The sequence below is a fragment of the Excalfactoria chinensis genome, chromosome 2 (genome assembly GCF_039878825.1).
Source record: "Excalfactoria chinensis isolate bCotChi1 chromosome 2, bCotChi1.hap2, whole genome shotgun sequence".
Lineage (NCBI taxonomy): Eukaryota > Metazoa > Chordata > Aves > Galliformes > Phasianidae > Excalfactoria > Excalfactoria chinensis.
The window spans coordinates 19,229,522-19,256,360 of record NC_092826.1 but is presented as its reverse complement, the minus strand read 5'-3'; the positions used below and the strand labels follow the sequence as shown (position 1 = coordinate 19,256,360).

Sequence of the window (26,839 nt, the reverse complement as noted above, 5' to 3'; positions counted from 1 at the left end):
AGTTGGGGCACCCACAGCTTTTCTGGGCAGCCTGTGCCAGAATGTTTTTTTAACATCTAATCTAAATTTCCCTTATTTAGTTTTAAACCATTCCCCCTTGGCCTGTCAGTATTAGACCATGTAAAAAGTTGCTCCCCTTCTTGCTTATAAGCTCCCTTCCTGTATTGAAAGAGGTCTCCCTGGAATCTTCTATTGAAGAAGCTTGCAGCTTCTCTAGTGTGCAGCTTCACACTCTCCATCACACACAGATAGATAGACGGATGACCTTGATGCTGGGTAAGCACACCTGACTCTGCACACACTATCCTGCAGCACAGCAGCAGGGATGCAGCACTGCCTGAACATCTGCGGACCATTTCTGAGGTTGGTTTGCATGTCTCGGCATCTGGTGGTTCCTGTTCCTGCAGTGCAGAGTGAGTCAGGCAGCGGCACACCGGTCTGATGAGACCTGAGGAGGCTTCATGCAGTGGATCATGGCTGCCTCCCCCTAGCAGAGGCCTGGCTGTTGATCTGATGGGGCTCAGACATAACAGAATATGTGGTGGGAGCGCAGTTCATAGACCCCTGAGCTCAGCCTCCGGAAGGCAGCTTCACCATGAATGCCAGAGCCAGGTGCTCCTCTGTCTGAATATTATTGTCTTTTTCTCCCACACCACAGCACTGCTGTTCCTTGGCAGATACCTCCTATAAACCCCTTATCTTTCATTAACTGCAACTGTACCACTCTGACTTCTCATGTCTAGCCTTACTGCCATCCAACAAGTGCCTGATGCTTTGCATGAGTGCTGTGTAGGTGCCACACTCACAGAGATAGGCTGTCAGACCCCGACAGAGCACTCACTGTCAGCGCGGCTCAGCACAGTGTTTGGGAACAGATCCCAGCAAGGAGCTGACAGGAGCGACAAGTCTACTTCTTGGTATCTGAAATTCTCTAAGTCACGGTTACACAACGTGCTGCACAGGTAATAAGCCTTGTCAGGAAAACACAACTACAGGATATTATAGAGAAGGGATTTTTCACTCTGTTATTTGTGCGAGTGCTTCACTGAGATCCCTGAAGTCAGGGCGGACGGACGGACCGACCCACAGCCGCTCACCAGAGCGCAGGCTGCGACCTGCCGCCCGGCAGCGGGCCGAGGGGCGGGCAGCGCTGTGCCTCCTCAGGGGGAGGGAGGGCGGGAGGGAAGGTGCGGCGCCGCCCCGGCCCCCGCGCCGCTCTTTCAAGTATCGCGTGAGCGGCCCCGCTGCCCGACGCCACGTCCTGCCGGTGCCGCTGGGGAGCGGCGGCCATCGAGCGGGAGGGGGCTGCGGCCGAGCGAGGTGAGCGCGGGGAGCGGACGGCAGGAGCGGCAGCGGCACCTCGACGAGGCGGCTCGCCCCGGGGAGGCCGCCGAGGGGGGCGGTGGGAGGCGGGCCTCGCTATAAGGGGGCGGTGGAGGCGCGGCCCGGGCGTGGTCGGGCTGCGGCGCCGAGCGAGCGAGCCCCGGCTGCCGGCCGACCGCTGGGCCGCCTTCCCGCCCAGCCCCGCGGGCAGCGCTTCCCAGGGCGTGGCTGGGAACCGAACGGCGGTGCTGGGAGCGGCCCGCTCTCCCTCGGGGCAGGTGGACGTCGGGCGGACGCGCTCCTCGGGGGGAGCGGAGCGGAGCGTGCGGCCCCGGGGAGCTGCCCAGCGCAGCGGGGCTGTGCTTGGCCTTCGGGGGCGGCCGCGTTGTCGGGTCTGTTCATTGCCCTGTATCGTCTCTTCCTGCGTTTGTAGGTTGAAAGAAAAAGGGATTTAATGAATGCGCGGCCCGTCGAAATGGGGAGACGCCGAAAGCAGCAGCAGCAGCAGCAGCAAGGTGTCTGATCGGCCTTCTGCCCCTGCTACCTGCCGCCTTTGGAATGAGAAGAGGAAGATGCATGTTATGATCCTTGTGGAAAGACGGTCCGTGTAACTGCTGGTAGAAGCCATGTGCTGAGCTGGGACATCCTGACGAAATGGGGGTGCTTTTGTTCTTCGTGCCTTTTAGTTTTCTTCTGACTGTCGTGCGAGGGCACAGCTTGTTCACTTGTGAACCGATTACTATTTCCAGGTGTTCAAGAATGCCTTACAATATGACTTTTTTCCCAAATATCATGGGACACTATGATCAGGACACTGCTGCACTCCAGATGGAGGTGAGTTCTTCTGTTCCTTCTGTAGGTGTGTAAATAATATAGTAATAATATAATAATAGTAATAATAGTAATAGTAATAGTAATAATATAATAATATAATAAATAATATAAACGCTGTGTAATAAATCCTTATTTATCATAGGGATATAGCTGATAATAGCAATATCTGTTGCACTAAGTGACAAGGTAGATAAGCTGACTAAATAGTACTTCTTTGTGACACATTGGGCTGCTTTAGAGCTGCTTGGCTGTGTCTGAGTGTATCAGGGAGCTATAGATGCACACAAACATGCATAACTCTCGGATTCTGTATTGGACTGGCAGAGGAATGAGTGTAGTGCATCAGTGTGGCTGTTTAGAGCTATTTAACAACACTGGTTGCATGTAGCCTGTGTACCTCACAGTGCACTTCTTGATTGTAAGGGTTGTAGCTTATAGTATTGGTCCCCCTGAACTCAGCTGATACAAAAATAATATTTCTAAGTCATTGTTACTTCTTCTCTTAGCTTAGTTCTTCTCTTAGTTGACACCTATGAAGGAGAGGTACCTAAACTTATCCTTAGCCCCTCTTTCAACTGTTTTATTGTTTATTTCACATGGTGCTGTCATCTGGATGAACACAGAAAATCCCGACTTTTCAAACTGAAACCAAGCACTTGCCTACCAGAACTGACTGTAACATGGCTCCCTTGAGAGAATGCCACCTCGTGGAAAGGCTTTGCTAATTACAATAGCTATAGTGGGTGAGAGCCTCTCTGGGTAAGAGGCTTGTAAAACAAGTTTAAAACCTGTTTTAGTAATGCCTTTTGGTGGTAAGATGAGGGGGAACACCTTAATACAGGTCTTGAAAAGCTCAAAGTCTTGTGCTCTGCAGAGAGAAAAAGAAGCAAGTTTAAAACTCAGAATTTTCTGGTGATTTTTTTTTTTATTGTATTTTTTTCTGTTTTAAAAGATAAGGCAGTCTTGTTGAAGGCTACAATTGCTGAAGTCTTATTTGCATATTCATTACTGAGTTTGGGGAAGGAGCTTGATTCAGTTGCCAAAGCTATTCAGGATACTCAGGATTACCATTTTAGCCTCTAGCTGCCAATCCGGAAGGGCAGAGGCTTTTATCGTGTTTGTCAGCCCAGTGTAAATGTATGGGAAATTCCAGTATCAAATGCTAAAATATTTGTATGTAAGCAACTGAATTCAGCTGCAGGTCTCCGATGATTTGTGTCATTCTAAACTGGAAAGCAAGCTGTCAGCTTGAACTCTGTGCGGTGCCCTCTCCAGTCATTGTTTGTCTGGAATGTTCTCTTTCTACAGTGTCTGCCATCTCACATTGTTGGGCATGGTGGCTGTTCTTGCTCGGCATGTCTTCGCTATAGTTGCTGTGGTAGCTTCTGTCAGTATCTAGACCTTCCAGTAACACCGCTGTTAGAGCGTGCAGGCCACTGTTGCCTTTTACTGTTGTCTGGGCACTTCTGAGCTACTTGAAGCCTGTGTGTGCTGACCTGCCTTCCTCTATTTGTGACTGCGCTGCCTGACTGCTTGGCCAAACAGAGGTGGCCAGACACCTGCTTTACTGGTGAAGGGGTTTGAAAGTTTTCCCCCCTCCCCTCTTTGTGCAGCTTCTATTGAATGTAGCGCCAGCAGGAGTGAAGCAGTAAGTTCAGTGCGGCTTGTGGTTGGGCCTGGAGAGCAGTGCGTACTTATGGATTCTGAAGGGGATTATACATGGTGTTCAGTAATGGCATTGGTGTACTTGTGAGCGATTGCTTGCAACAGTGAGCTTCTCAGGTCTGCGGAGGTGCTGCTTTTCAGGGAAAGTGGTGTTGCAACAGAGGAGTTACTTCTGGAAGATGCTTTAATTTGATTTTACAACCATAAAAAAGCAGCTGGTTGGGAGGTGAGGAGACTCTTAAAAACTTGAATTTTTCTGTTGTTTGTAGTCCAAACTTCATTTGTACCAAGGAAAGAATTTTAATTGTATGTTGGTTAAAACATCTTTTCTTTTGATCCTCAGTAGGAATGCTTAAAGGCTTTGGTTTTGAATTCCATCTCTCTTTCCCCTCCCCACAACTTGTTCTCAAGGCTGGGCACAGTTTTAGAATGTAAACACAAGGTTTTGAGGTTGATGCTTGCTTTAATCCCCTTACTTTCTCATAGCTGAGTTTGAGCAAGTTTCTTAGTCAAAGCAATCCCAGGATGTATGGTGATTTCTTCAGTAAGTTGAAATATTCGGTGCAGGAAATGTTTTCTGCTGTTCTGCATTCTGGAAACTTAGTTCCATTATTTATTCAGACTGTTTACTCCTAGGAAAAACAAAGAATAGTCAGTAAAGGGGACGACACTCCATCTGAGTGTGAAGTTACCTGTCCAAAACTTCGCATTTCTCTCCTCTGTCGTTCTTCTAAGGCTCAACAGGGGGGCTCTTTAGTAGGGATTATTTTATAGTTGGAGGAGCTGTGACTTCCAACTGCTAGAACACAAAAACTTCCATAGAGTTCTTTCTGGGTGTTAAATGGGTGTTTTTAGGGCTGGTGTCTTCCCTGCATGAGGGGATGATGTGGAGATAGATAGGCTCAGGTGGTGGTATTCCTTCTGGAAATCAGCTGGATCACCATGGAGTCAACCAATAAGTGGTACAGTATTTCTGCCTCATGTGTTGACTCTTCCAGTTGACATGCTGTAACTCAGAACACCAGACTAATGCAAACAGACTCTGTTATGCATTTCCTAGTTAATGATGGTGATCTTCTTGGATTCTTATTTTCTGCAAATGCATAATTTCCAGTTGTCCCCCATCTTTGTTGAATTTTTGGCTTTGTGGACTGAACAAGATCCTTGAGTTTTGCTTTGTTTGCATTAGTTTTGTTTTATGCAACACATTTTTTTTGAAGGACCCACCATATGACTTAGCAGTGTGAAGCTTTTCATGTGTTATCTACACACCTGCATGACAGTGGAATCTAATTATTTGCAGATACTTGCTGTATCTGTGTCTCAGAGCAATTTGTCAGTGACACTGCTCACGTTTTTACTGACTCAGACTGAGAGACTGAAGAGCCAGAGGTTTTCTTCTGAGGAAACAGATGGGTATGGTTGTGATGAAGCTGGCATTCTGCTGCTCTTCTATAGTTGGAACTCCCTCTCGTGGTGCTCCTCAAAAACAGGCCACTTCTAATTTCCACGTAATTGCTTCAGCTATCCCGGAGTTGGTGTCAACACCAAGTATTGTTCCATCAGAACATAGAATGTAAGTCTGGAATGATTTCTGTTCAGAGCTCTCAATCTGTTGTGATAGAACCATGTATTTGTGATGAGCTTGGAGATGAATGCAGCAGTGGCAGAAACTGAGAACTAGAGTCAGTTAATCTACCAAAATTGTCCTGAACTGGATTAAGAAGTACTTTCCAAAGTCTGATACCAGAATTCTGTGGTCTTCTACGTCTTTAAATTCAGTGAGTTTATTTATTTATTTTTTTAATACAATCTCCTGACTTGTCTTCTATAAGTATAAATTTGCAATTCATTCAGTATGAAGATGTGTGGGAGAACTGGAAACATGTTGTCTAGCAAGCTTAAATAGTATGTATATTCTGATATATATAGCATACACACACCAGGAGGAGGAATAAGATCAAGTTTCCAAGCTTGTGTAGGTTGGGAGTATTGGAGAATCACTGTCCAATATTGAATGCTGTTAATGGGATGTTCTGCAAAATGGCTCAAGTGCAAATTTACCTAAACTTGTGCAGACACCCCACCTCCCTCCATACAGTATGTGTACCATTAATACATTAATACAAAATCTGTTAAACTCTTGGTAGTTCAGCTTCAATTAAGAAAGCACTGGATGTTCTATATCTGCCTGGAGTTGCTGTTTGTTCCTCATGCTCCCTCAGAGCCTAAGCTGGAGAAACGATGCAAAGGTGTAAATGAGCACAAGGAGCTTCTGCTTATAACATCTGTGCTGCTTCATTACCGTATATCAGTGGTGGTAGCTGCCAGGGAAGGCTTTAAAAAAGAAGGAAGTAATGAATGTAGCATGCTGTGCATCATACATTTAGTGCAAAGTTAACGTCTGTAGCTTATTGAAACAGAAGATTCGGGTGGTGAAGTAAATAAAGTACTACTTGTTAGAATAACATTTGTGAATGCTGATATTTTTCTTGCAGACACTTCATATTGATCCGAGGGAATATGAAGTGTGACTTCTGTGCTGGTTAAGTTTGTGGAAATGGAGAGTAGCAGCTGGACATGAATAGCTCTCCTTTGTGCATCACAGTGTTACTTGTGGAAAAGCTTTGGCTGCTGGATCCTAACATCAATGACACAAATCCATATCACTGTACAATACTCAGATTCAGTGAGTGCTCCTTGCTTTGGTGCTCTCTGCTCTTGCTCTCAGGTGTTTTCAAGAAGGTGTCATTAGTTCTTACAGCAGTGAGAACTTCAGCAGTTCCTATACTACCTTTGTTAATTCCTGTGGATGCACAAAATTACAGCCACTAAAAAAGTACTTGTTACCCGTAATATCAAGGCCTGTCATCAGGTGTAATGAGCTTGTGTTCCATTGTCCAAAACCAGCAAGTCTAATCTGTATAGCTTTATTATGGTGGTTTTATGCATATCAGTTACCTGATAGATCTGATGTTCAGTCTGAACAGCATTCCCAGTCTACTTGATAACTGCCTTGCTTGCTATTCTGAAACGATGCTGCTTGGAGTCTAGTGGGGTCCAAAGCAATGTATGAATGAAGAAGGGAGACTGTTTATCCTGTGCTAAGTGTGGTTCACTGAGATGGTGCTAAATGTGATTCCCAGAGCTTTACCTTTACCTGTGTTTCAGATCTGTGTCCTTAAGAACACACAGCTTCTTGTTATGGGAATGGCTCACTAGGTGAAGAGCTTAGTGTACATTCCTTCTGCTGCTTGTGGGGCTTAACTGGACTCAGAGAAGTTCTTCTGCGCATGAGGTTTGAAGCTGACCTAAGGAGGGCTATCATCCAGGTCCTTCTCAATAGCCAGTCTTTCTTGGAATGCTATGGTGTCCTGTTGAGCTCCTGAAGATACTTGTCCTCTCCACAGTGCCCTGTGTTGACACATAACTATGAGCCCTTGTGGTCTCAGGATCTCACTGTGCTGTTTGCTCCTTCAGTTGTCCTTTTCCATGCTCACATGCTAGAGGGTAGTTGCTGGCTAAACAAAGCCTTGTAGGTGTAAAGTAATGGGCTCAGTCCTGCAGCTGCAGCCTGGTTCAGGAAGATATCTGTGGATGAACAGATTGTTGCAAGCCTCTCTGATCATCATGCCCTTCTTCTGAAGAGACCACCATGGTTTTTAGGTGTCGTCCTACAACTGGGAGATGCTGTTTGTGTACTGTGCTGCAGGGGTCATGAGGCTGTGCGGAGCCTGTGTCCTTGCTGCGTGCAGGGTGGAAGTGGAATCTGTTTGGTTTTCCAATTACGGAATGGTTGTGATGTTCAGGATGACATGTGGGTGCAGTATGTTACGCATACCTTGACTGATAATGACTACAAGAAACAAATGTGGGAAAAAAAGTGCAAGGAACTGGGAATGTGGTAGATGTCATTACTATTTACCACTAGTGTGGCAATGTGATGAGTAAGTATGACTTCTCAGTAGGAACGTCTGCACCAAAAAGCTTCCTGCATTTTCTCTCCTGCTGCTGGACTGTTGATTCAGGAAGCCTTTGAGGCAAGCTGGTTACTTTGTCTCCCCTGCTGTTGGGCGTTTTGGACCTTTTCTGTGTGTGGTATGCAGCTGTAGTTGCCTCAGTCATAGTAGCAAATTACTTGCTGGAGCACAAGATGGAGCAGATGGATGTCTACATGCTTCTCCTGAACTGCATAGCAGAGATAAGTGGAGACTTCATTGCTTTCTGCTTAGCTATTAAAAGAAGAAGGGAAGTCATGCAGGGGAGGATGAGGGCTGTGTAAGCCATTACTGGGATGAAACAAGAACTGCAGAGTTTCAGAGGTTCAGGGGTCAGGTCTAATAGTCAGTGTGCAGGGCAGAAGGGCTGTCCTCTTCCCAAGGATATTTGTAATCATCTTTTTTTTTCCTGTCTAGACCAAATTATTTCAGAGAATAACCACATCCTTCCAAGACTGTGCCAGTCTGTATTCACAAATGGGTCTACGCAACCAGGTTGCTTCAGTGCCAGCAAATATTGCTGCATTCCTGTTCACAAAGCACTTAGTGACCAAGCTCTCCACATGCTTTTCCTGCCTGTAGGAATTAACAGCAGCTGTTCAAAGAGAGCCCGAAGCCACTGGGTATCATTTTGGCCTAGCAATACTCTGTGACCAAGACTCCTTGTCCTGTCTCCTTACTGCTTCATGCTTGCTAGGGTTAGGTTTAGGGAAGGTCTTTACAGAATTACCACGTATGTTGCGTGTCTAAAAAAACCTATGTTTCTTTACCAGTTTGACAGCACAATGGCATGGGAGCAGTTCTGGACCTTCCACAGCCCTTGGTAGGGTTGTCAGTGACTGTTCTATCTGGTTTGCTAGACCTCACCCAGTGCCACTGCAGCTGCTGGGATGGTGGCCCAGGGTGTGGGCTGCCTGCTGCAGCTGAGGAAAGAGATGTCTGGACAAAGGGATAAAAGGAAGGGGTACCATCACATATGCCCCTTGTGAAGAGGAAGCTGCATCTATCTCCTTCCTCCTATGACAAAGGAAGCACAAATGTATGTCTTTGGCTTCCTTTGAGGTTACAGAATAAAAACAGTGCATATGAAGTGTTGCTTTTTTCTTAAAAGATTTTATATAGCTATTTTTTTTAATTAAATTGCTTTTTTTCTGTTGTGCAGATGACCTGCTCTTTTGGAGTAATTGCTGCATGTTGTGTTTTCAAAATGAAGTGAAGATAATTACAGAAATGAATTTAGAGTGGTGAAAGGCTTGGTTTTCTATTATGTGCCTGCAATGATCTTCCCAGAAGGAGTGATTTGACAGAAAATTACTCTTATCTCCATTTACAGGATCTGGTGATTGCTAAGTCTGTAACAAGTTCATGACATGGTCAGAGCTTCCCAAACACAAACAAACCAACGCAGCTGCCTGGTTTTCCATTGTTCTTCTCAACTCTGTGACTCAGACCTCAAATCATTGTGTCTGGTGCTTTGTCTGATTTGTGTTGACCTGTGATTTGAGGCTTCATTCAAAGGATCCTCCTGCCTGTTGGCCTGTGTGCAAGACAGGAGTGACTTGTGTGGATTGTCAAGACGCTAAGCTAATCTTTTTGAAGTTGAATAAAGCATTTGATTCAGCTGCTGTGTGAAAATCATTAAAAGTACTAATCCCTGTAAACTTTCCCTAATCCATTCACTTAGCTGTGATGTAACAGATGACCTAAGTCTGGCATGCACAAGTCAGATGACTGGACTGAGTTGTTAAATTTCAAGCCCATCAAGTTGCATTTACCTCCTTTGCTACCTGCAGTTCTTTCTGTCTTCTGAGTTTTTTTTTATTTCTAGTAGGTTATACACCGGGGCACTGGCCCATGAGCTGAGCTTTTTCTTGTTTCTATGCCGCGTGGGCAAGAAATCAAATTGTGATTACTTCTGATTTTGTTGGGAGGCCGAGGGCTGCAATTTATCGTTCCCAGTTAGCATGAGAACTATCATTGCAAGCCAGATTTTCCAAATCATGCGTAGTGTCTTTGCTCCCCACCTAATCAACAGAATGGCAAGCCCAGATGTGCTTGGAGTGGAAAACTTGATGCGCTCCAACAGCATGGATCCCTGCAGAGAGCTCTCAGGTTAATAGGTTTTGAGCCCTGGGAAATTAGTGCGCTTGCAGCTCTGCTGTACTTCCTGCTGTTCCTAGCTGCAGCAGGGCTCTGCAGGGACAACCAGCTCCCAGTGGGTGCAAAAACAGCTTTGACCTGTTGGGGTTTTAGTAGCCGAGGTTCAGTGTCTGTGCAGTTACACCATATAACTGTGTTCCTTGGGTGGACTCAGAGCTGGCTGGACTTCTGCAGAACTGGGCAAGATGCCTTTACATCTGTAGAACTATCTGCATTGTCATTAGATGATCCATCTAGATGATCCATCTAGATGATCCATCTGTGTGCCTCCGGTGGCACAGTGGTAGAATTGCTGCTTGCAACACCAGAGGCCTGGGGTTCGAATCCCCCCTGTGGCGCAAGTGGCAGAAATGCTGCTCTGCTACACAGAAGGGCTCGAATCCCGGGAGTTGGACTCGATGATCTCTAAGGTCCCTTCCAACTCGCACGATACTATGATACTATGATACTATGATATGATCCATTGGTGGTGAGAGACATTGAATGGATTAGTGAGGTTTAGGTTTAGAGGAGGGAAGGTAACTGTTTTGTAGGAGAAGAGGACTGGCTGAGCCTTCTGCACTAGGCAACGTGGCATGTAAAGCTGTAACTTTAGGCTGTAATTTTCTGGCACAGGAAAGTTTTCTGATGGCCATCTGTCAGTTGATTTTTAATATACTTAAGAATCCTGTTCTGTTGAGTATTTACTTTCTATAGTGAGCGTACCACTGGTGAGCGGCCTTTTTTTGTTCTTTTTGACTGCTTAAATGTCATTTATAGGTTGGTAAAGGAACAGAGCGTGGATTCTTGAGTGTTGATTCTTGAGCGTTCTAAGGCAGTTTTTATTCAGTGAAGTACTCAGAGCATGGAGTTAGTTGCCTGGTTTTGGAGAGCCATAAACTCTGATGCCTGCTGCTCTTAAGCATCTTCTTCTAGTTGCGAGGTTCACTGTTGCCTAAATTCTGTGACGGTCATTCTTGGCTGTGTTTCTGTGGACATCGCATAGGAAAACTATTGGGTAGACTTCGTCATATGTTTGAGACGCTTTCTGTGGTCTGCCTGGAACCGTTTCCCAGTGGTCTGCTGCAAATATGAATTTGGTCTGACTTTGGAACCAGAGCAGTAACTACTTCTGCTCGAACTCCCCACGGGAGCTTTATCTTCTGCTAGACTGCCCGCTGTTAGCTATTTTACTGCTCATCTTATGAACTGAGTCCTGTTAAAAAGTAATAGATCAATTTGCTCCTTTAGCACATGGCAAATACATTAAGGGGTTCAGATTATTTAGAGATTTTTCTTCTACCAGAGCCCAGATGTAAGGAAGGGCTCACTTACTTAATGTAGACATCAGATGTGTGAGGGCTCGCAGTGTACTTTCCACCAGTAAACTCCTATTTGTCTTGTGCGCTCTGTGTAGTGTACACGGAGATAAAACTGTATATAATTGAAAGCTTTGTGTAAGCAGTTCAGCAGTGCTCAGGGAATCTTTCATGTTTGTTTTGGATTATAAGTAGCAGAAGCTACAAAATATGTAATTATGTCAAGCTGTAATTTAGAACCACAAAATGCAGTGAATTCTGCCATTTTGGTAAGTACTAGAAGTTTGTTTCATAGTATCTTAGTGAGGTGTAATAACTGTTCTTATTGAATCTAATCTTTGTTACAGTTTATGTGTAGGAGTGTATGTATCTTTTGTCTTGTACTTCGGGAATACTCAAAGAGAAAAGATGGAATTAAGTGGTTTTACTACAAGAAATTCAGTAGTTGCTAGTTGAAGAAAAACAATGCATAGCCCCAAACCTTCCCCTTTTATGCCTTGTAGTTACTCTGGTTGAAGTTCTGGTTAATATTCCCATCAACTTTGAATAGCTAGCCTGAAGATTCACAGCAGAATTACTATATTTAAGTATATTGCGTATGTTGGAGTGAATAACAACAAAGAGCTGGTGAGTATACTCATTGTTTCTTTGCAGCTACACTGAAAATTCAGCTTCTTGAGCAGCTACCTGGCCTGAGATCTGCACAGCAGTTGAATAGTGTGACTTCGGTCAGGCAGTGGAGCTCTGCCCTCCCCCAGCTCTGCACAGCGTGTGCGTCTGGTCTGTTTGCTAGCCAGTCCCTGAGCCTCGGGACTTCATCACCGTGTTCTTGAGATCAGCTGAAATCTGACTTCATGTGCTGACTGCTCAGAGGCTTCCATGTCTGTACAGCTGTGGGAGGAGCAGACTGTCAGAGCAGTTAAAGCCTCTCGCCTTTTGCAGGTTAAGCTCTTCCCATTCTTTGTTTGGTGCTTGAAGTGACTTCTTGCCTTTGAAAGTGCAAGTGCCTGCTTTCCGCTTGCCATTCAACTGAAAGACAAAGATGAAAGCTTGTATCTTTGCAGAGGTCTTCTATTGCAGGAGAACATTGGTCTGCTTGTTTGGTTGCTGTGTGGTTTTTTGTTAGTTTTTTCTTTCTTCTCCCCCCCCAGCTCCTTGAACCTCCAGATTGTCCTTGGTTAGAAACCTTTAAAGTGTTTGTCTTCTAAACTGCTGGGGTAACTTTTCTCTTCTGACAAAAGGTTTCATTCTTGTATTTGTAACCTCTGAATCAATGTAATTTAGAGAAGGTTTTACAAGCTTTTGAAGTAAAGATGACTTGTTTGCCTTAATTCTATTTCACAAGCTGAAGAAAGTAATACTTTAAAAGTCAAGTGTATGCTTTCAACAACGTTTTTATCTCTGCCAAATCAACACACCTTAATGATGCTCTGGGGAGACCTGGTAGTGCCCTTTCAGTATCTAAAGAAAGAAAAGGACAGAGTGTTTATCGGGGTCTGTTGTAATAGAACAAAGTAAAATGGTTTCAAACTAAAAGAAGGGAGATTTAGACTGGATATAATGAAAAACCTTTTTATGATAAAGGTAGCAAAGCACTGGGACAGATTCTCCAGAGAGGTGTTGAATGTGTGTCCATGAAGATGTTCCAGGTCAGGCAGAATGGTGGCTCTGAGCACCTGATCTACCTGCCTGTGGCCCTGCTCATTGCAGGGGGGCTGGACTGGATGATCTTTAAAGGTCTCTTCTCTGTGATTTTTGTGTGCAAATGAAATGTATTCATATATAAAATACTATTCCTGTTACTGAATTTTAGTCCTGAAAACCTTTTTGTCTTGGAGTTACCCACATTTGTTGATGAAATTACCAAACGGAGGTAATGAATGATGTTTGCTGCTGCTATCTGTAGTCAGTGATTATTCAGAGCTCATGTAATGATATGGAATACACTCCCCCCTCCACACACACGTGCTGAATCAATAGCAGATCAGTTCACACCATCTTCATTGGTGGTTGAAAGAAGGGTGGTTGATGTTACACTGATTTCTTTCATGAGCTGCACCTGCATTTCTGCTTTAGCAGCTCTACTGTTGAAGTAGCAGCTTTTAGCAGGCACACAGCACCAAGGTGCTGATGCTGCAACTGTCTTTGCTTCCTGCAAAATATTTGAGTCCTCACGAGCTTAAATGTCTGTAGCTTGCGGTGGTTAAGTCATTAATAGAGCGTTCAATAGGAGTAATCTAGGCTCTTCTGGACTTTGCTCTGAACCCAATGTAACTTGAACATTTCATCCTTTATTTAGTTCCATGTGTTGGTACATTTATTTATCACCACTTAATTGTGTACAAACTAGAAATCTGATTCTTGGCAGCTGATTCACTGTGTAGCCATGAGCAACAGTATAGATAGTATAGACTTGTATGTCTCAGAGTATGATGCTAATCTTGCTTACAATGCAGTCCAGAACAACTCTATTGAAACAGCAGTGTAGGATTAAATCAACCATGCCATATATGTTTTACTCCTCTTACTAAAATAGATAGTCGAAACAGAAGTGTCTAAGGCACTATTGCTTAGCATGGAGACGATTAGGATCTCCCTGTTTTAACCTAGTTAGACTGATTGCTAACTAAGTTAACTGAGCTAAGTGTTATAACTTGGTAGCTGAACCCCAGTAGTTAGGAATGCAGGTTGTTAGCTTTGCGTAACTGGCTCCAAATAGCTGAGCAAAGGCTCTCTCAGCAACTCAGAAATATTTGCTCTTGTCAATTAAGATTTACAGTAGCTGATTTGAATGAAGTATTTAGATCTATCGTTTTCTATTTAGCACTGCTGCCATACATCGGTAGTTCCCATACATCCCAACCCTGGTGACATCCGGCTGTTGCTGGTCACCCTTTACTCCAGGTGGGAAAAAAAACCAAACAACAAAAAGCCAGAAATGAGGTAGGATAAAGCCATCTGTAGTGACAGCCTGGAATGAGAAATTACTGTTACACTTTGCATCTCTGAGCCTGCTAAGCACGAAACAAAAGCTGCTTGTTGAACATGAGTTCAAAGCTGCAGTTTAATTACTAGCAAAGCACGTTTGAGTGAACATTTGTATCCAGACATTTATTCTCTACTCTGCACCGTTTCTTATCGCTCATCTCACTGGTGGTGTTGTTTGCAGGACCACAACAGAACTGCATTAATGAGGTAGACTGGATTTCCCTCTGGAGAAAACGTAACATGGACTTGCTTAGAGTCCTGTGCTGAGCTAGGTGTTTTGTTCAGTGCTGAGGATATGCCTTTTACTGGTGGGGATGTTGCATCCCTTGGTTGTCTAACCCTACTCACTATCTACAGCAGTTGTCTGTTTGCTTCATGGGGTTCACTGCATGTGGTTTTGCACTGGGAGGTTTCTGTATGGGGAAACTGCACGGGGAGCGCAACACAGCGGGACTTCAGTCTTTAGTTTTCCTCTACTGTTACTTTGAGGCAGTTATAGACCACATCATCTTTGGCTTTACCGTGTTCCTGCTAGCTATTAAGTGATGTGTTTCTTGTTTTGGTATACTGCTAGTATATTTTAGTTTGCTTTGTATTACTGGATTTTCCAGGAAGATAAGAGTCTCTATTTCAGGACTTAGGTTAGCTTGGTGAGGCTTCATTCCTGGTTTTCAGACAACTCGGTTCCACTGTTTTGGCACTGCCACTGGCAGGTCTGCAAGCTTTCATCTGTCCTTTGTGTGACTTGGCAATTGATGCTGTAGGCACATGCTTTGCTTTCCTGAAAGAGCCCATGGCTGTGCCAGCTGCTGTGTCCCGATCTTCCTGGAGGAGAGCGGAGGACTGTGATTGCGTTCTCAACAGCTTTGTGCGGCCATGGGTTGAATTTCAGACATGGACGCTCAAGGCAACAACGTGGACATGTGGGCAAGTTACCCAACAAACCACTTGGATGAAAAAAGCTCAAAGTTGGGTCACCCATATGTCAGATATTGCAGCCTTGAAGCAAGCAGTTCTTTAAGGGAACCCTTGGTCTTGGTTTGAACCTTTTTGTGTACATGTTGTCCAGCAGGAGGTTTTGAGGAGATCCTACTTTCGTGGTCTGGGAAATGCAGACCTGTTATTTTCTATAATGCAGCATTTCCAAATTGACTGGCCGGACACAAAGTCTGCATTCAAAGATATGTAATTGAAAACAGCATTCCCAGGGCAGCTTTCTACCTCTTTTGTTGTTCTTGAATGATAAAAAAGGGCATTTTATGAAAATCTATTTTTTTACACGTCTCTTTTGCATGTGTTTGGGGCAAAGATGCTGTGGGTTTTTATTTGCTTTTGCATTTAAGATTTTTTTAGAGAGTTCTTTGTTTGAAGGAATTTATTGCTGATAAAATCTATTGGAGTTCTTTAGACTCAATACATCTGTGGAAAGGGGGTGGTTCAGCCAGTGTATCATCCTTCCTTTTCCAAAAAGGCTTTGACGTGGCTGTATGTGAAGGTTGTTCAGGAAACTGTGATGGAAGCCTGATAAGGGCTTTCTTTTCTTATGCATGTCTAAAGAACAAGAAGAGGCAGTAAATAGATGCCTTGTTAACAGTATAATTTGTGAAATCATTAGATGATAGTTGAATCCTACAGCAAATATGTGACTTGAGCTGTTCCCCAGCAGTCTGTGCAGAAGCCTGAGATACACAGCGAATAACACTGAGCTGGGGAGGGGGCAGGCATTGAGTTAAAGGAGCAAAACTGACCAAAGAGCTGCAGAAAGGCATGGTGGTAGGTGCAGCTGGTAGGTGACAGTGTTGGTAAATGCAGAGTGATGAGTATAGGGAAGAATAACCCCTGCTGCTTATAGAGGTGAGCGGTGTGTTGTTGTGCTGGTTACTGTTGGTCCGCATAGAGCCTGTGCACTCACTGTGGATAGATGGATGGCTCCGTGGAAATGTGAAGACAGCATTTAGATATAATCGAAGCAAACAGAAGTATGTCACAAAAGAAATGGAGATCAACATTTAAAATGGTATCATGCTAAGGCATAGGTTATAGCAGGATGGCAAAATGGTATGGGAAAAGTAGAGAGTGATCAAAACACAAACTATGTTGCAAAATTGGAAATTAAAATAAACAAAATGCTGCATATTTCTTGGCAGTGTCTGGTTAAATTACGTAATAGAACTTACTGCTATGGTCTCTTATAAAGGGTATATCATAAGTGGTTGGAAAAGGAAGGGGTTAGATCCTTTAAAGGGGATCTGTCAGTGTCTTTTCCATTATCATGGCGATATAACCTGCAGCTCATAGAATGTTCTGGGCCCTTGCTTGTTGTCTTGTCCAGCAATGGTCCCCTTGCTGCTAGGTGCTGGCAGTAACTTGCTAAAGGCAAGATGGTGGAATCCCTGCTGTTTTCACAACATGGGTACCTTTAAATATCTCAGGCCAGTTATTTTGAAGCTAATAAAGGGATATAGGAACCTGGGCTTTGATTACTTTCTGTTTTCTGATGCTAATAAGAAAAATCAGGTTTCAGTAGTTGCAGATGAGCGATGATCCTGGGGTAAGGGCTGCAGTGAAAGAGCAGTTGTGGGCCAGGAGTCTGGTTCCTCAGCGCTCTAAGCCACCAGGTTTGACCCTTCCACAACTGCTGAATGGTACTCTCTAGCTTTTCAAATATCCAGAGGAGCAAGCATGAATCCTAGTAGTGACAAGGGGTATTATTGACTTGAATTGTGTCTTTGAAATGACTAACCAAAGCCTTTTTCTTTCCCAAAGCCTTTTCTTACTCTTATGAATCTTCACTGTTCACCAGACGTCCATACATTTCTGTGCAAAGCTTTTGTTCCTGCCTGCCTGGAGCAAGTTCACGTGATTCACCCTTGTCGTAACCTCTGTGAGAAGGTGTATTCTGACTGCAAGCAACTGATTGACACTTTTGGAATCACGTGGCCTGAAGAGCTGGAATGTAGCAGGTGTGGTATTTGTTCACGTGATAAGCGATGGAGGTGATAATTTTCAGATGTAGTGTAGTTGACCCAGACTGTGTTGAAGTATTAAATAGTAGAAGCTGTACCTTTGTCTTAACTGTTTGTGTATGACAATTCATCCTTGTTTTACTTTTCCCATACTGTATGGCAAAGGTCTCACTTCCAATGATGACAGCTTTTTTTCTCTCAGTAGTTCAGGTCTTTTTTTTCTGGAGACAAGGCAGCTCTTATACCACACTGAGATTCTGACCTTCACCTGGAGATATCCATAAAAGTGTAAGGTCAGATATTCTTTACAAGAAGTGCAGGAAAGCAGCAGGGAGTGGAAACTTCAATCATGATTCTGACCCTCATGCAGTTACTAATCCATGCTGGTGTTGAGGCAGAGCTGGGACAGTAGTCCTCTGCCATGATCCTTGATAGATGTCAGTACTGGAATGAATGTGTTAGATGGCATTAACTCAATTTCCCATTTGTCTGTGGGGAAAAAAAAAGGATAGATCTGAGACTGAAGTCTGAGAATGTATCAACTTTTTTCTCACCTCGCGTGAGCTTTTGTTTGATGATAATGCCACTAAGTTTGGAAACTGCCTTCCAGAATTTTGTTTGAAAATTCAGGAAAATTCCAAATAATTCTTCAAATTCCCTTTTTTTCCTTTTTATTTATTTATTTATTTTTTTTCCCCAGCAGTTATCACAGCTGTGTATTATTATAATACTGCTGCTGATTACTGGAAGTGTTCTTACTTAGTTTATGTGGGAAGTGCTGTCTGCTCAATGGGCAGTACAGGGAAGTCCATGTAATAGTGTGTGTTGTTCTGAAAACAACAGAGATAATACTATTGGGGCCTGTGGAGGAGCAGGTGGCGCGAGGATGGGCCTCAAATTCAACTGCAACTCTGAGATTCACATTCTTGTATTCTTACAGACACAAATAATACCTTCTAAGATATGCGTGAAGAAGTTTTTGCTGCTCTGATGCATAGTGGTCTGACCGATGTTTATTGAAGCAGCTTGCTACAGAATCAATTTTCTCAGTTATTATCCTGGCTTTGTACAGCGTGATAATGCAGAGGAAACAATAAGAATGGGTTTCTTAGCTCAAGCTGAGCTTCCAAATTAATTATGAGGGAAAAGTATTTTTACATTCAAGGTCTGCATACAGTGACATTAGACAAAGAGCATTTTGAGTAACGGAATCTCACTTCAGAAGCTGAAATGCAAAAATTGTTGTTTTTAATTAGATAAACTTGGAATGCAGATGAACATCAATTCCTTTTTGAGTAAATGCTTACCTGAGTTATAATTAAATAATCATGTGTGAACATCTGGCCAACACCACTAATTCTGTATTAATGGTATTTTAAAGTTCTTATTTTTTTCAGTGAAGCCTGTAAGCAGTTGAGTCCTGAGCCATCTCTAACAGAACATCACAGAGCTAGAAGATAGTTGCTGAAGCAGATAGCTTTTTTTGCAGTGCTTCTTTTTTTTGCTATTTGTCTTTCTCAGGTAGTTCTGTTGCTGTAAACAGTGATTGTTGTAAAACAAAATCATCGCCATCATATGGCAGTCATCAGTTAGATCAAGTTACTATGAGCCTTCATCCTTTGTTCTTTGATTTGGAGCTTGTGTTTTGACAGATTATTACTACGTCTCTCCAACAGTCTATTATTATCCAGATAAAATCTTTACCATAAATATTCTCAGTACACACATGTAAAATTTGGTGTGGATTGAGACTATAAAAGAACAGTTGCAGTTTGAGTAAATTGTGTTGCAAACAGTAAAACAGAGCAACGTTTACGTAGCTGTGTTTGAGCCTTCTAAACTGACAAAATGTTTTGTCTGGTTTTTGATCTGTTTTTTAAAATGCCAGTTGATATTCCTATGATACACGTTTTGCATTATGTATAAAACTTAAGTGTTTGGAATCAGACTTTTCCTATTAGTAAGAAGTAACTGTAGTTGATAATGAGGGATATTAATATTTTTGTTGTTTTTTTTCTAGACTAGCCGATTGTGATGAGACTGCTCCTGCCACTGCTCCTGTAACCACTGATGCACATGGAACTCAGAAGACCCCAGGGCAGACACGAAGGGATTATGGATTCTGGTGCCCACGACACCTACATACTTCCAATGGACAAGGCTATAAATTTCTGGGCATCGATCAGTGTGCGCCACCGTGTCCCAATATGTACTTCAAAAATTATGAATTGGATGTTGCAAAAAGCTTCATTGGAATAGTTTCAATCTTTTGTCTTTGTGCTACGCTTTTCACATTCCTTACTTTTCTGATTGATGTCAAAAGGTTTAGGTACCCAGAGAGGCCGATCATCTATTACTCCGTCTGTTACAGCATAGTGTCTCTAATGTACTTTATTGGATTTCTTCTTGGGAATAGAACTGCCTGTAACAAGGCAGATGATAAGCTAGAAATTGGGGAGACGGTTGTTCTCGGCTCCCAAAACAAAGCCTGCACGGTCCTTTTCATGGTTTTGTACTTTTTCACCATGGCAGGAACCATATGGTGGGTGATTCTGACAATCACTTGGTTCCTAGCAGCAGGAAGAAAATGGAGTTGTGAAGCTATTGCACAAAAGGCCATGTGGTTCCACGCAGTTGCGTGGGGGATACCTGGTTTTCTAACCATTATGCTTCTTGCAATGAACAAAGTGGAAGGGGACAACATCAGTGGAGTCTGTTTTGTAGGTCTCTATGATGTGGATGCCTCTCTGTACTTTGTGCTTTTGCCATTATGCCTTTGTGTTTTTTTCGGTCTCTCTCTTCTACTAGCTGGTATTATCTCTTTAAATCACGTGCGGCAAGTCATACAGCATGATGGCAGAAACCAAGAGAAGCTAAAAAAGTTTATGATCAGAATTGGAGTTTTTAGTGGTTTATACTTAGTGCCACTTGTGGCACTTCTTGGATGTTATGTCTATGAACTGGTGAACCGGAAGATCTGGGAAACAACTTGGGTGTTTGACCACTGTGACCAGTACCATATTCCTTGTCCCTACCAGGCAAGTAGCAGTTTGCTTTGTGAATAATATTGCAGACTTAATTAGCGAAAACCTTTCTGCATCACTGTATCTTGCAGCATAGCCTAGCAAACAATTTTTGCATCAAGTAGTCAGTTCCAGAAGATGTAGCAATAAGTTGCTTTTTAAGTCAGAGTTGATGGTATCATACTTGTGCTTTGAAACTTTTGACTGAGCAAATCGATTACATTCAGCAAGCAGGTTCCAGCTCACCAACCTAAAGGGAATGTTTCCACTTCATTTCACAAATAATGCTGAGGGATTGTTTTTCACCATATCTGTTCCTCAGAGCAGTCACCCAGTTCAGTGTTTGGATGTCTGGCTCGGTATTTCAGTACATAAGGCGAATTGTCATCAATTTCTTTTGAGGTGGGAAAATGAGTCTCGAAAATTGAGTCTAGAATGGATTTTAAATGTTTCTTGCTACTATGGGCTTAAAAATCATATCATCTTTTTTTCTCTGAAGTGCAGAACTGCAAAACATTTGAAATTACACATTTCCAATGTATTTTTTCATGATAGCTCCCAGTTATAGGCTGATATTCAGTAAACGTAGGAGAAACTTTTAAAAACCAAAATACACTTTAAATTGCAGAGATGTCCACAAATGACTCTTAAAAATAAACTGATCTATTGGAAAAGCTTTTAAAGTCAAGCTGTCCCATATTCAGTATTCTCAGTGGATTAAATCTTTTGTAAAGATGCAGAACTCTCTGCAACTGAAAGCAATCTGTGGTTTGTCTTTCTATTTAAGAACAAATAGGAAGTAGAAACCATCCCTAGGAAACTGCGAGTTTCTCACGTTATCTTTCATTTCTTTGTACATACCATCTATGTTTTTACTGCAATAAGCTGTAGAATATGAAGCTGAAGAATATAAGCACAAGCATTATGGAATGGATAAGGTGTGATCCTTCCATGCTCTCAAACATCCTCTGAGTCCTCTGTAACGCTCTTAACAAGTGCATTTCAGCAAGTCTTAGATCAAGCTCAATATCAGCTCGGCTAGCTTGGAATAAACAAGGTTGAAAATAAAGCTTGTATTCATTTTATCAAAAACAGCCAACCAAAAAAAAAACCCAAAACATTTTGTGTTTTGTATTGCGTAGTTATAACAACTTAGCATAATAAGGCACAAAGAACATGCATTCTGAGTCTGGAATTACCCTACTGGAAAGAGTAAATAGCAGCAGGGAGTGTTCTGTGATAACAAATCCCAATAAGGAGTAATTATTGAGATCTGTCTGTGTGCTAAACAAACAGCACGTGCTAACTGTGGAGTGACTTAGAGAGGTGTGCTTGGCTGTGACTTTTCTAAGCTAGCTTACAGACCGCTTTATGTTGAATCAGAGCAGAACCAAATAAAAACAAATGTTAGAATAAGTATTTGATGTTACATGGCTGACTCAAATGCTAACTTTTGTTTGGCACATAAAGCAGCTAACGTAAATTCCATTAGCAGTGTAGGAGCAAAAGATTGTTACAGAGCTCCTACGATCCAGTTTTGCAAATGGGTGGTTAAATCTGGCAGTAACCAGCAACGTGACTCCCTGTGGTTCTGAGGATGCCGTCTCACCCAGATCGTTCACTTGTCTTTTACTCTGGAGGGGTGACTCTCATATGTACAAACCATCTCTGAAGAACATGGCTACAAATACAATTACTCTTGAAATTTAGAAGAAAAATATTTCCTTCTAACTAATCTCCCCTGCGCTCAGCTGTAGAGTGCGAGCAGACATGACCGGGTCTGACTTGACTGTACATGTCTCGTGTGTGTCTGCAGTATGTGCCTCAACAAAGGAGAGCAGCCATGAGGAGAAAGTATTTCTCTAACATAATTTGTTTTTGAATCAACGAGTACGTTGTTGACTTTGTCCTGATTAAACTTTATCTTCCAGGCAAAGGCACTCGCAAGACCAGAAATATTTCTGTTTCTGATGAAATATTTGCTGACATTAATTGTTGGCATATCTCCAGTGTTCTGGGTGGGAAGTAAAAAGACCTGTTCGGAATGGGCCAACTTCTTCAACAGAAACCGCAAGAGAGAGTAAGAGCCATTTTAATTCCTGGTTTTTAAAATGTGTGCTCTAAAATATGCTGGATTTCAGACATGGTTCTGAAGTGTAGCTCAGCCAGTCCAGATGTTGTCCTCGAACCCTTTCTTTTTTTGGAGTCTGCTTATGGGCATCAGCAAAAAGTTCTGCTGAAGCCTGTGGAAGCTGAACAGACACAATGACTCTTTGACTGCATTCTCAGAAGACAACATATTTTCCTCTGATCTGTTCTCTGCATAGAGATGTGTTACCGTGGTAATGCATTGGGCAATACATCTCTGGTTTCCAGTCCAGTCAGGAAAGATAACTTTGATCGTTTAGATCCTTTCTTGTATTTCATCTCCTTCATTTGGCACAGTACTCAGACACTATGTTTACTGTCATGTAATAACAACATCCTCTGCTTTTCTTGGCTGCCAGCCTTGCTTGTTGGAAAATAAATTTTCATTGTGCCATCCTTAATCAGGCTTTATTGTATTGAAGTATTGTTCCTTAGTTTTATTCTGAGACAGAGTAATTCAGTTTTATTACTTAATTTTAGTAAATATGTATCTATGATTTTAAAGAGGTTACAAATGTCATCTCCATTTCTTTTAGCTGTCATTTTGCCTTTTATTCCCCAGTTAGTTTTTTTTAGATGATCTGTATTGCTCATAGATTATACTGTATTTTAAGGTCCTTTTATTTCTTTGAATTTCCCAAGCCAGCAGTCTTTAAGCTCCTTTTATTTTGCATCTGCATTCCACGATGGTGAGCTTATAGCTTCCTTTCCCTCTCCTCACTTTCCATTTCCTGTATAATTTTCCCTGCATTTCAGATGTTAACTGCTTTCAGCTACGAGAGCTTTAAAGTAATGAAGTCAGTTTTATAATGCCTGCCATTTCTTCGCTTGAACAAAGTTTGCATTACATAGAGTTAATCTGGTAATACAGCTGCTTATGAGCTAATCCTGCTTTCCTCTCTTAGATGGCTAACCTACTGAAGGCACTGGACCTACTTGCAGAAGTAAGCAATGTAGAAATCAGCTTAATTTAATTGTTCCACGGGCATAATTACTTTGGAGCCATTACAATCAGATTTTTCTCCTCTTTTCTCATACAGTTGTTTTCCTTGTGCTCATTAACATCCAGCTCAGATTACATCATTGGTTGCCGTTCTTGTGCATGTTGGTGTACCAAGTTATGTTTCAGGTTATCCACTTAATTCAGTTCTACGTGTGTGTTTTCTTTCAGTCCGATAAGCGAGAGTCGAAGAGTACTGCAAGAATCATGCGAATTTTTCTTGAGGCACAATTCCAAAGTTAAACATAAGAAGAAGCACTACAAATCGAGTTCGCACAGATTGAAAGTAATTTCTAAGTCAATGGGAACGAGCACAGGTGGCACAACGAATCACGGAACTTCTGCAGTAGCAATCACCAGTCACGATTACCTGAGCCAAGAAACCGTTGCAGAAATTAAAACGTCTCCAGAGACATCTGAGAAGGAGATGGAGGCGGATGGAGCATCAGCCCAGAAAGCTGAGGAAGGTGAAAACAGTGGAAATCAAATGTTGAGTATTTCTAAACTGACTGTGGATCAGGTGGAAAAAAGAACCAAAGCAGACAGCACGTGTGATATGAGTAGCTTGTCTGAGAGCCTGAAGAGAATTGGTGAAGGCAGGTGAGATTCTTTTACTGTTTTCCTTTAATATGTCTATTACCGCTATTTCTACTTCTTCTCTATGAAGAGTCAATGTGCAGTTACCCCTGAGTAGCTGTTAAGTACTGTAATTCCTGCAAACTTCCACTATGTATCTTCAGCACGTGGTCCATTTTATTGGGGGGGTTGGGGTTCTTTTTCCTTTTAAGTGTGCCTCTGGTGGCGCAGTGGTAGAATTGCTGCTTGCAACACCGGAGGCCTGGGGTTTGAATCCCCCCTGTGGCGCAAGTGGCAGAAATGCTGCTCTGCTACACAGAGGGGCTCGAATCCCGGGAGTTGGACTCGATGATCTCTAAGGTCCCTTCCAACTCGCACAATACTATGATACTATGATGAAGTGTCAAATGCTGGAGCTTCAGCTGGTAGGATAGTAGAGCTGTTGATCCTCAAGAGATCTTATTGCAATACAGTCATTTTTAGACAAGTCTTGTGGGGGGAGGGAGGCGTGAAGTAGCCTACAGAACCCCTTTGTGTTCTCTGTCTAGCTTTAGATACTAGCAGTTTATTGCTAAAAGCTGTATTTTTATTTATATATATATATATATATATTTTTTTTTTCCAGTGTAATGCATTGTGCTTAAAATTGCTGGTTTTATTTCTCGTTGCTGACAGGGTGACTCCCAGGAACGATTTGATTGAATCTCCTCCATTACAAAGCAGCAGCTCCCAAATAGCAGCCGTCTCCCAGTCGGGCTCCGTGTCGCTGCTTGTCTACTCGGCTGCAGACAGCAGGAAGGAGCTGGACTCAGGAAACAGTTCAAACCATTGAAAGACTGACATTTTGATATGAACTCTTTCCATGTATAACACTGACGCAGGTTTTATAACACTGAAAGCAGCAGATATTCTGTGCCTTATTAAAAAATCAGACGCATCTTGTTTTGCACTTATAAAAATGTAAGTTTTGTATTGGGGACAACTGGCAATAATGTACTGTATTTATACCCATCCAGGCATAATGGAAATCGAGGTTCTATGGGACACGGCTGGATTGCTTAGCGGTAACTTAAGGAGATGAGAGAAATATTATTCCCGATGCAAAGAACACTTTAAAATAAATTGCATTGAAATAATGCAGCAAAAGCACTGTTACTTTTCAAGGCGTAAGATGTCAGTCCGCAGCTTTGATATCTTACAAGTTGGTTTTTTTTACTACCTATTAAACAGCGTTTATCACTTTAAGAGGTGCAAAAAGTTACTCTCTAAATTGTGTCATGATGTGTCTTTTATAGCACTGTATTATGGTAGTTTTTACACTGAATCTGAAATCGAAATGATTTACCTTGTACATAGGAATGAGTTATGTCCATAACTGACTGCATAAGGCCTACGTGTAGAGCTGCTGTTTTGTATGTATTGTACAAATGCAGTCAGGTTCCCGTGCTTCCGTCAGATGCTACTGAAGTCAGCAGGTTTGTGACGATCGGGCGGTGTTATTTAGTTGTGAGTAAAGCAGATGCAAAACTACACCATACCCTGCGCCGCTGGGCTGGGCTGGGCAGGCAGCTGGTGTGCCAAATGCGAGTGCTTCAGATCCTGGGCAGCACGGGGACAGAATCTGAAGCACACGTAGGTTGGGTGTTGGTGGTGCTTGGTGTTTGTCACAGAGCTGCAGTGACTGTATCCTGTCTGCCTCTATGCAAGTCACTTGGTTGTTTTGCTTTTAATTCTGTAGGGAAGCATCTTGTGAAAATAAAGTAACGTTGATATGCAGGTTTGTTTAACAACACATTTATTTAAAACAAGGCTTTAATGCTGTTCCTACAGAGCCTTAATTTTCTTCACACTACAGCAATATCATTCCTGTAACTCAGAAAGACCTTGAAACTTCTGCAGCTTCTCTTAGGGTACAGCAGCACAAGAGCAGGTCCTACTGATGCTGATGTGGGTGGGTTCGGTTCTTCAGCTCTTAAGAATCCTGGCTCCAGTGAACCAGAAGCTCATTGCGCTTTGTGAAAATGTTCAGCATCTTCTGTTCGATGGCCAGCAGGCAAATTGCTCTTGGTTGATGTTCTGGTTTGACTGCTGTGCTGAGCAATGATGTTGCAGTTTGTGCAGCACTCGAGGCAACGCTTTGGACCGTGCAGCAAAATTGCATGGCGCAAAAGTCGTACAAACACTGAACGATAAACCAAAGTTACTTGTTTCATTGATGATGCATTACAGATGGAATGTATTTACTTTTATACTGTCCTGTGCATTTTAGCGTTTGTAATTTATTGCCTTAAATAGGATGTGTTATTTCTTTTGTCATTTCCCTGCTAACAGTATCTGATATTCTCACTGCTGAGCACGGTGGGAAGAGCCTGAGCAGTCTGTGGGAATGCACACCAAGTACTCTTCTTTCCATTCTGTTTGTAAATGGGTAACTTCACACACGTGTTATTACTGTCTGTGTTAGCAATAAACTGTTGTATAGTAAAGGCCTTGAGTTGACATTTCTGTTAACTAGACTCAGCATGTTTGTTTCTCTGCTACTGGGGCATTTCTGCACCTGAGACGCTTTGATGTATTCTGACTTGGAGCTGTATGAGGTAACAAGTATTGCAGTCCTATTATCCCTGCTGGAGGAGAGCGGAGACAGAACAGTGGTGGGGGTGGTTCAGATGAACACAAAGAGTGAGAAACCCATCTGAAGGTTCCATCTGAGCAGAGATGGCCTTTTTTCCATGACCTCCCGTTTAAGGCCTATGTAGGATATCTATTTCTACAATAAGCTCTTGTTGCAACCCACTTAAAATAAACGAGTGGACATTTTTAATGTATATACTATTTCCTGGTTTTAGATGGTTAGGAA

At 42.7% G+C, this 26,839-nt stretch overlaps 1 protein-coding gene across 2 annotated transcripts; it reads left to right on the top strand.

Annotated features, from left to right (window-relative positions):
- The first annotated feature begins 1,080 nt into the window (after nucleotides 1-1,080).
- On the top strand, nucleotides 1,081-26,728 carry FZD6 (frizzled class receptor 6). 2 transcript variants are annotated; one of them, XM_072327276.1, is made up of 8 exons: nucleotides 1,081-1,320; nucleotides 1,757-1,924; nucleotides 2,073-2,157; nucleotides 17,033-17,229; nucleotides 19,253-20,270; nucleotides 22,187-22,335; nucleotides 23,575-24,003; nucleotides 24,655-26,727. In XM_072327276.1, the coding sequence occupies exons 2-8, from the start codon at nucleotides 1,782-1,784 to the stop codon at nucleotides 24,809-24,811; spliced, it is 2,178 nt and encodes a 725-aa protein (XP_072183377.1). In that variant the 5' UTR covers nucleotides 1,081-1,320; nucleotides 1,757-1,781; the 3' UTR covers nucleotides 24,812-26,727. The 2 variants fall into 2 exon arrangements, with proteins under 2 accessions (XP_072183377.1, XP_072183379.1); XM_072327278.1 differs by lacking the exon at nucleotides 1,081-1,320 and having other exon boundaries at nucleotides 1,489-1,924; nucleotides 24,655-26,728.
- Nucleotides 26,729-26,839: the final 111 nt, after the last annotated feature.

Coding starts and splice junctions, on each gene's coding strand:
- FZD6 (XM_072327278.1), top strand. CDS start 1,782: ATGCGCGGCCCGTCGAAATGGGGAGACGCCGAAAGCAGCAGCAGCAGC. Junction 2,158..17,032: donor CTGCTGCACTCCAGATGGAG/GTGAGTTCTTCT, acceptor TCTTTCCCAAAG/CCTTTTCTTACTCTTATGAA. Junction 20,271..22,186: donor ATATTCCTTGTCCCTACCAG/GCAAGTAGCAGT, acceptor TTTATCTTCCAG/GCAAAGGCACTCGCAAGACC.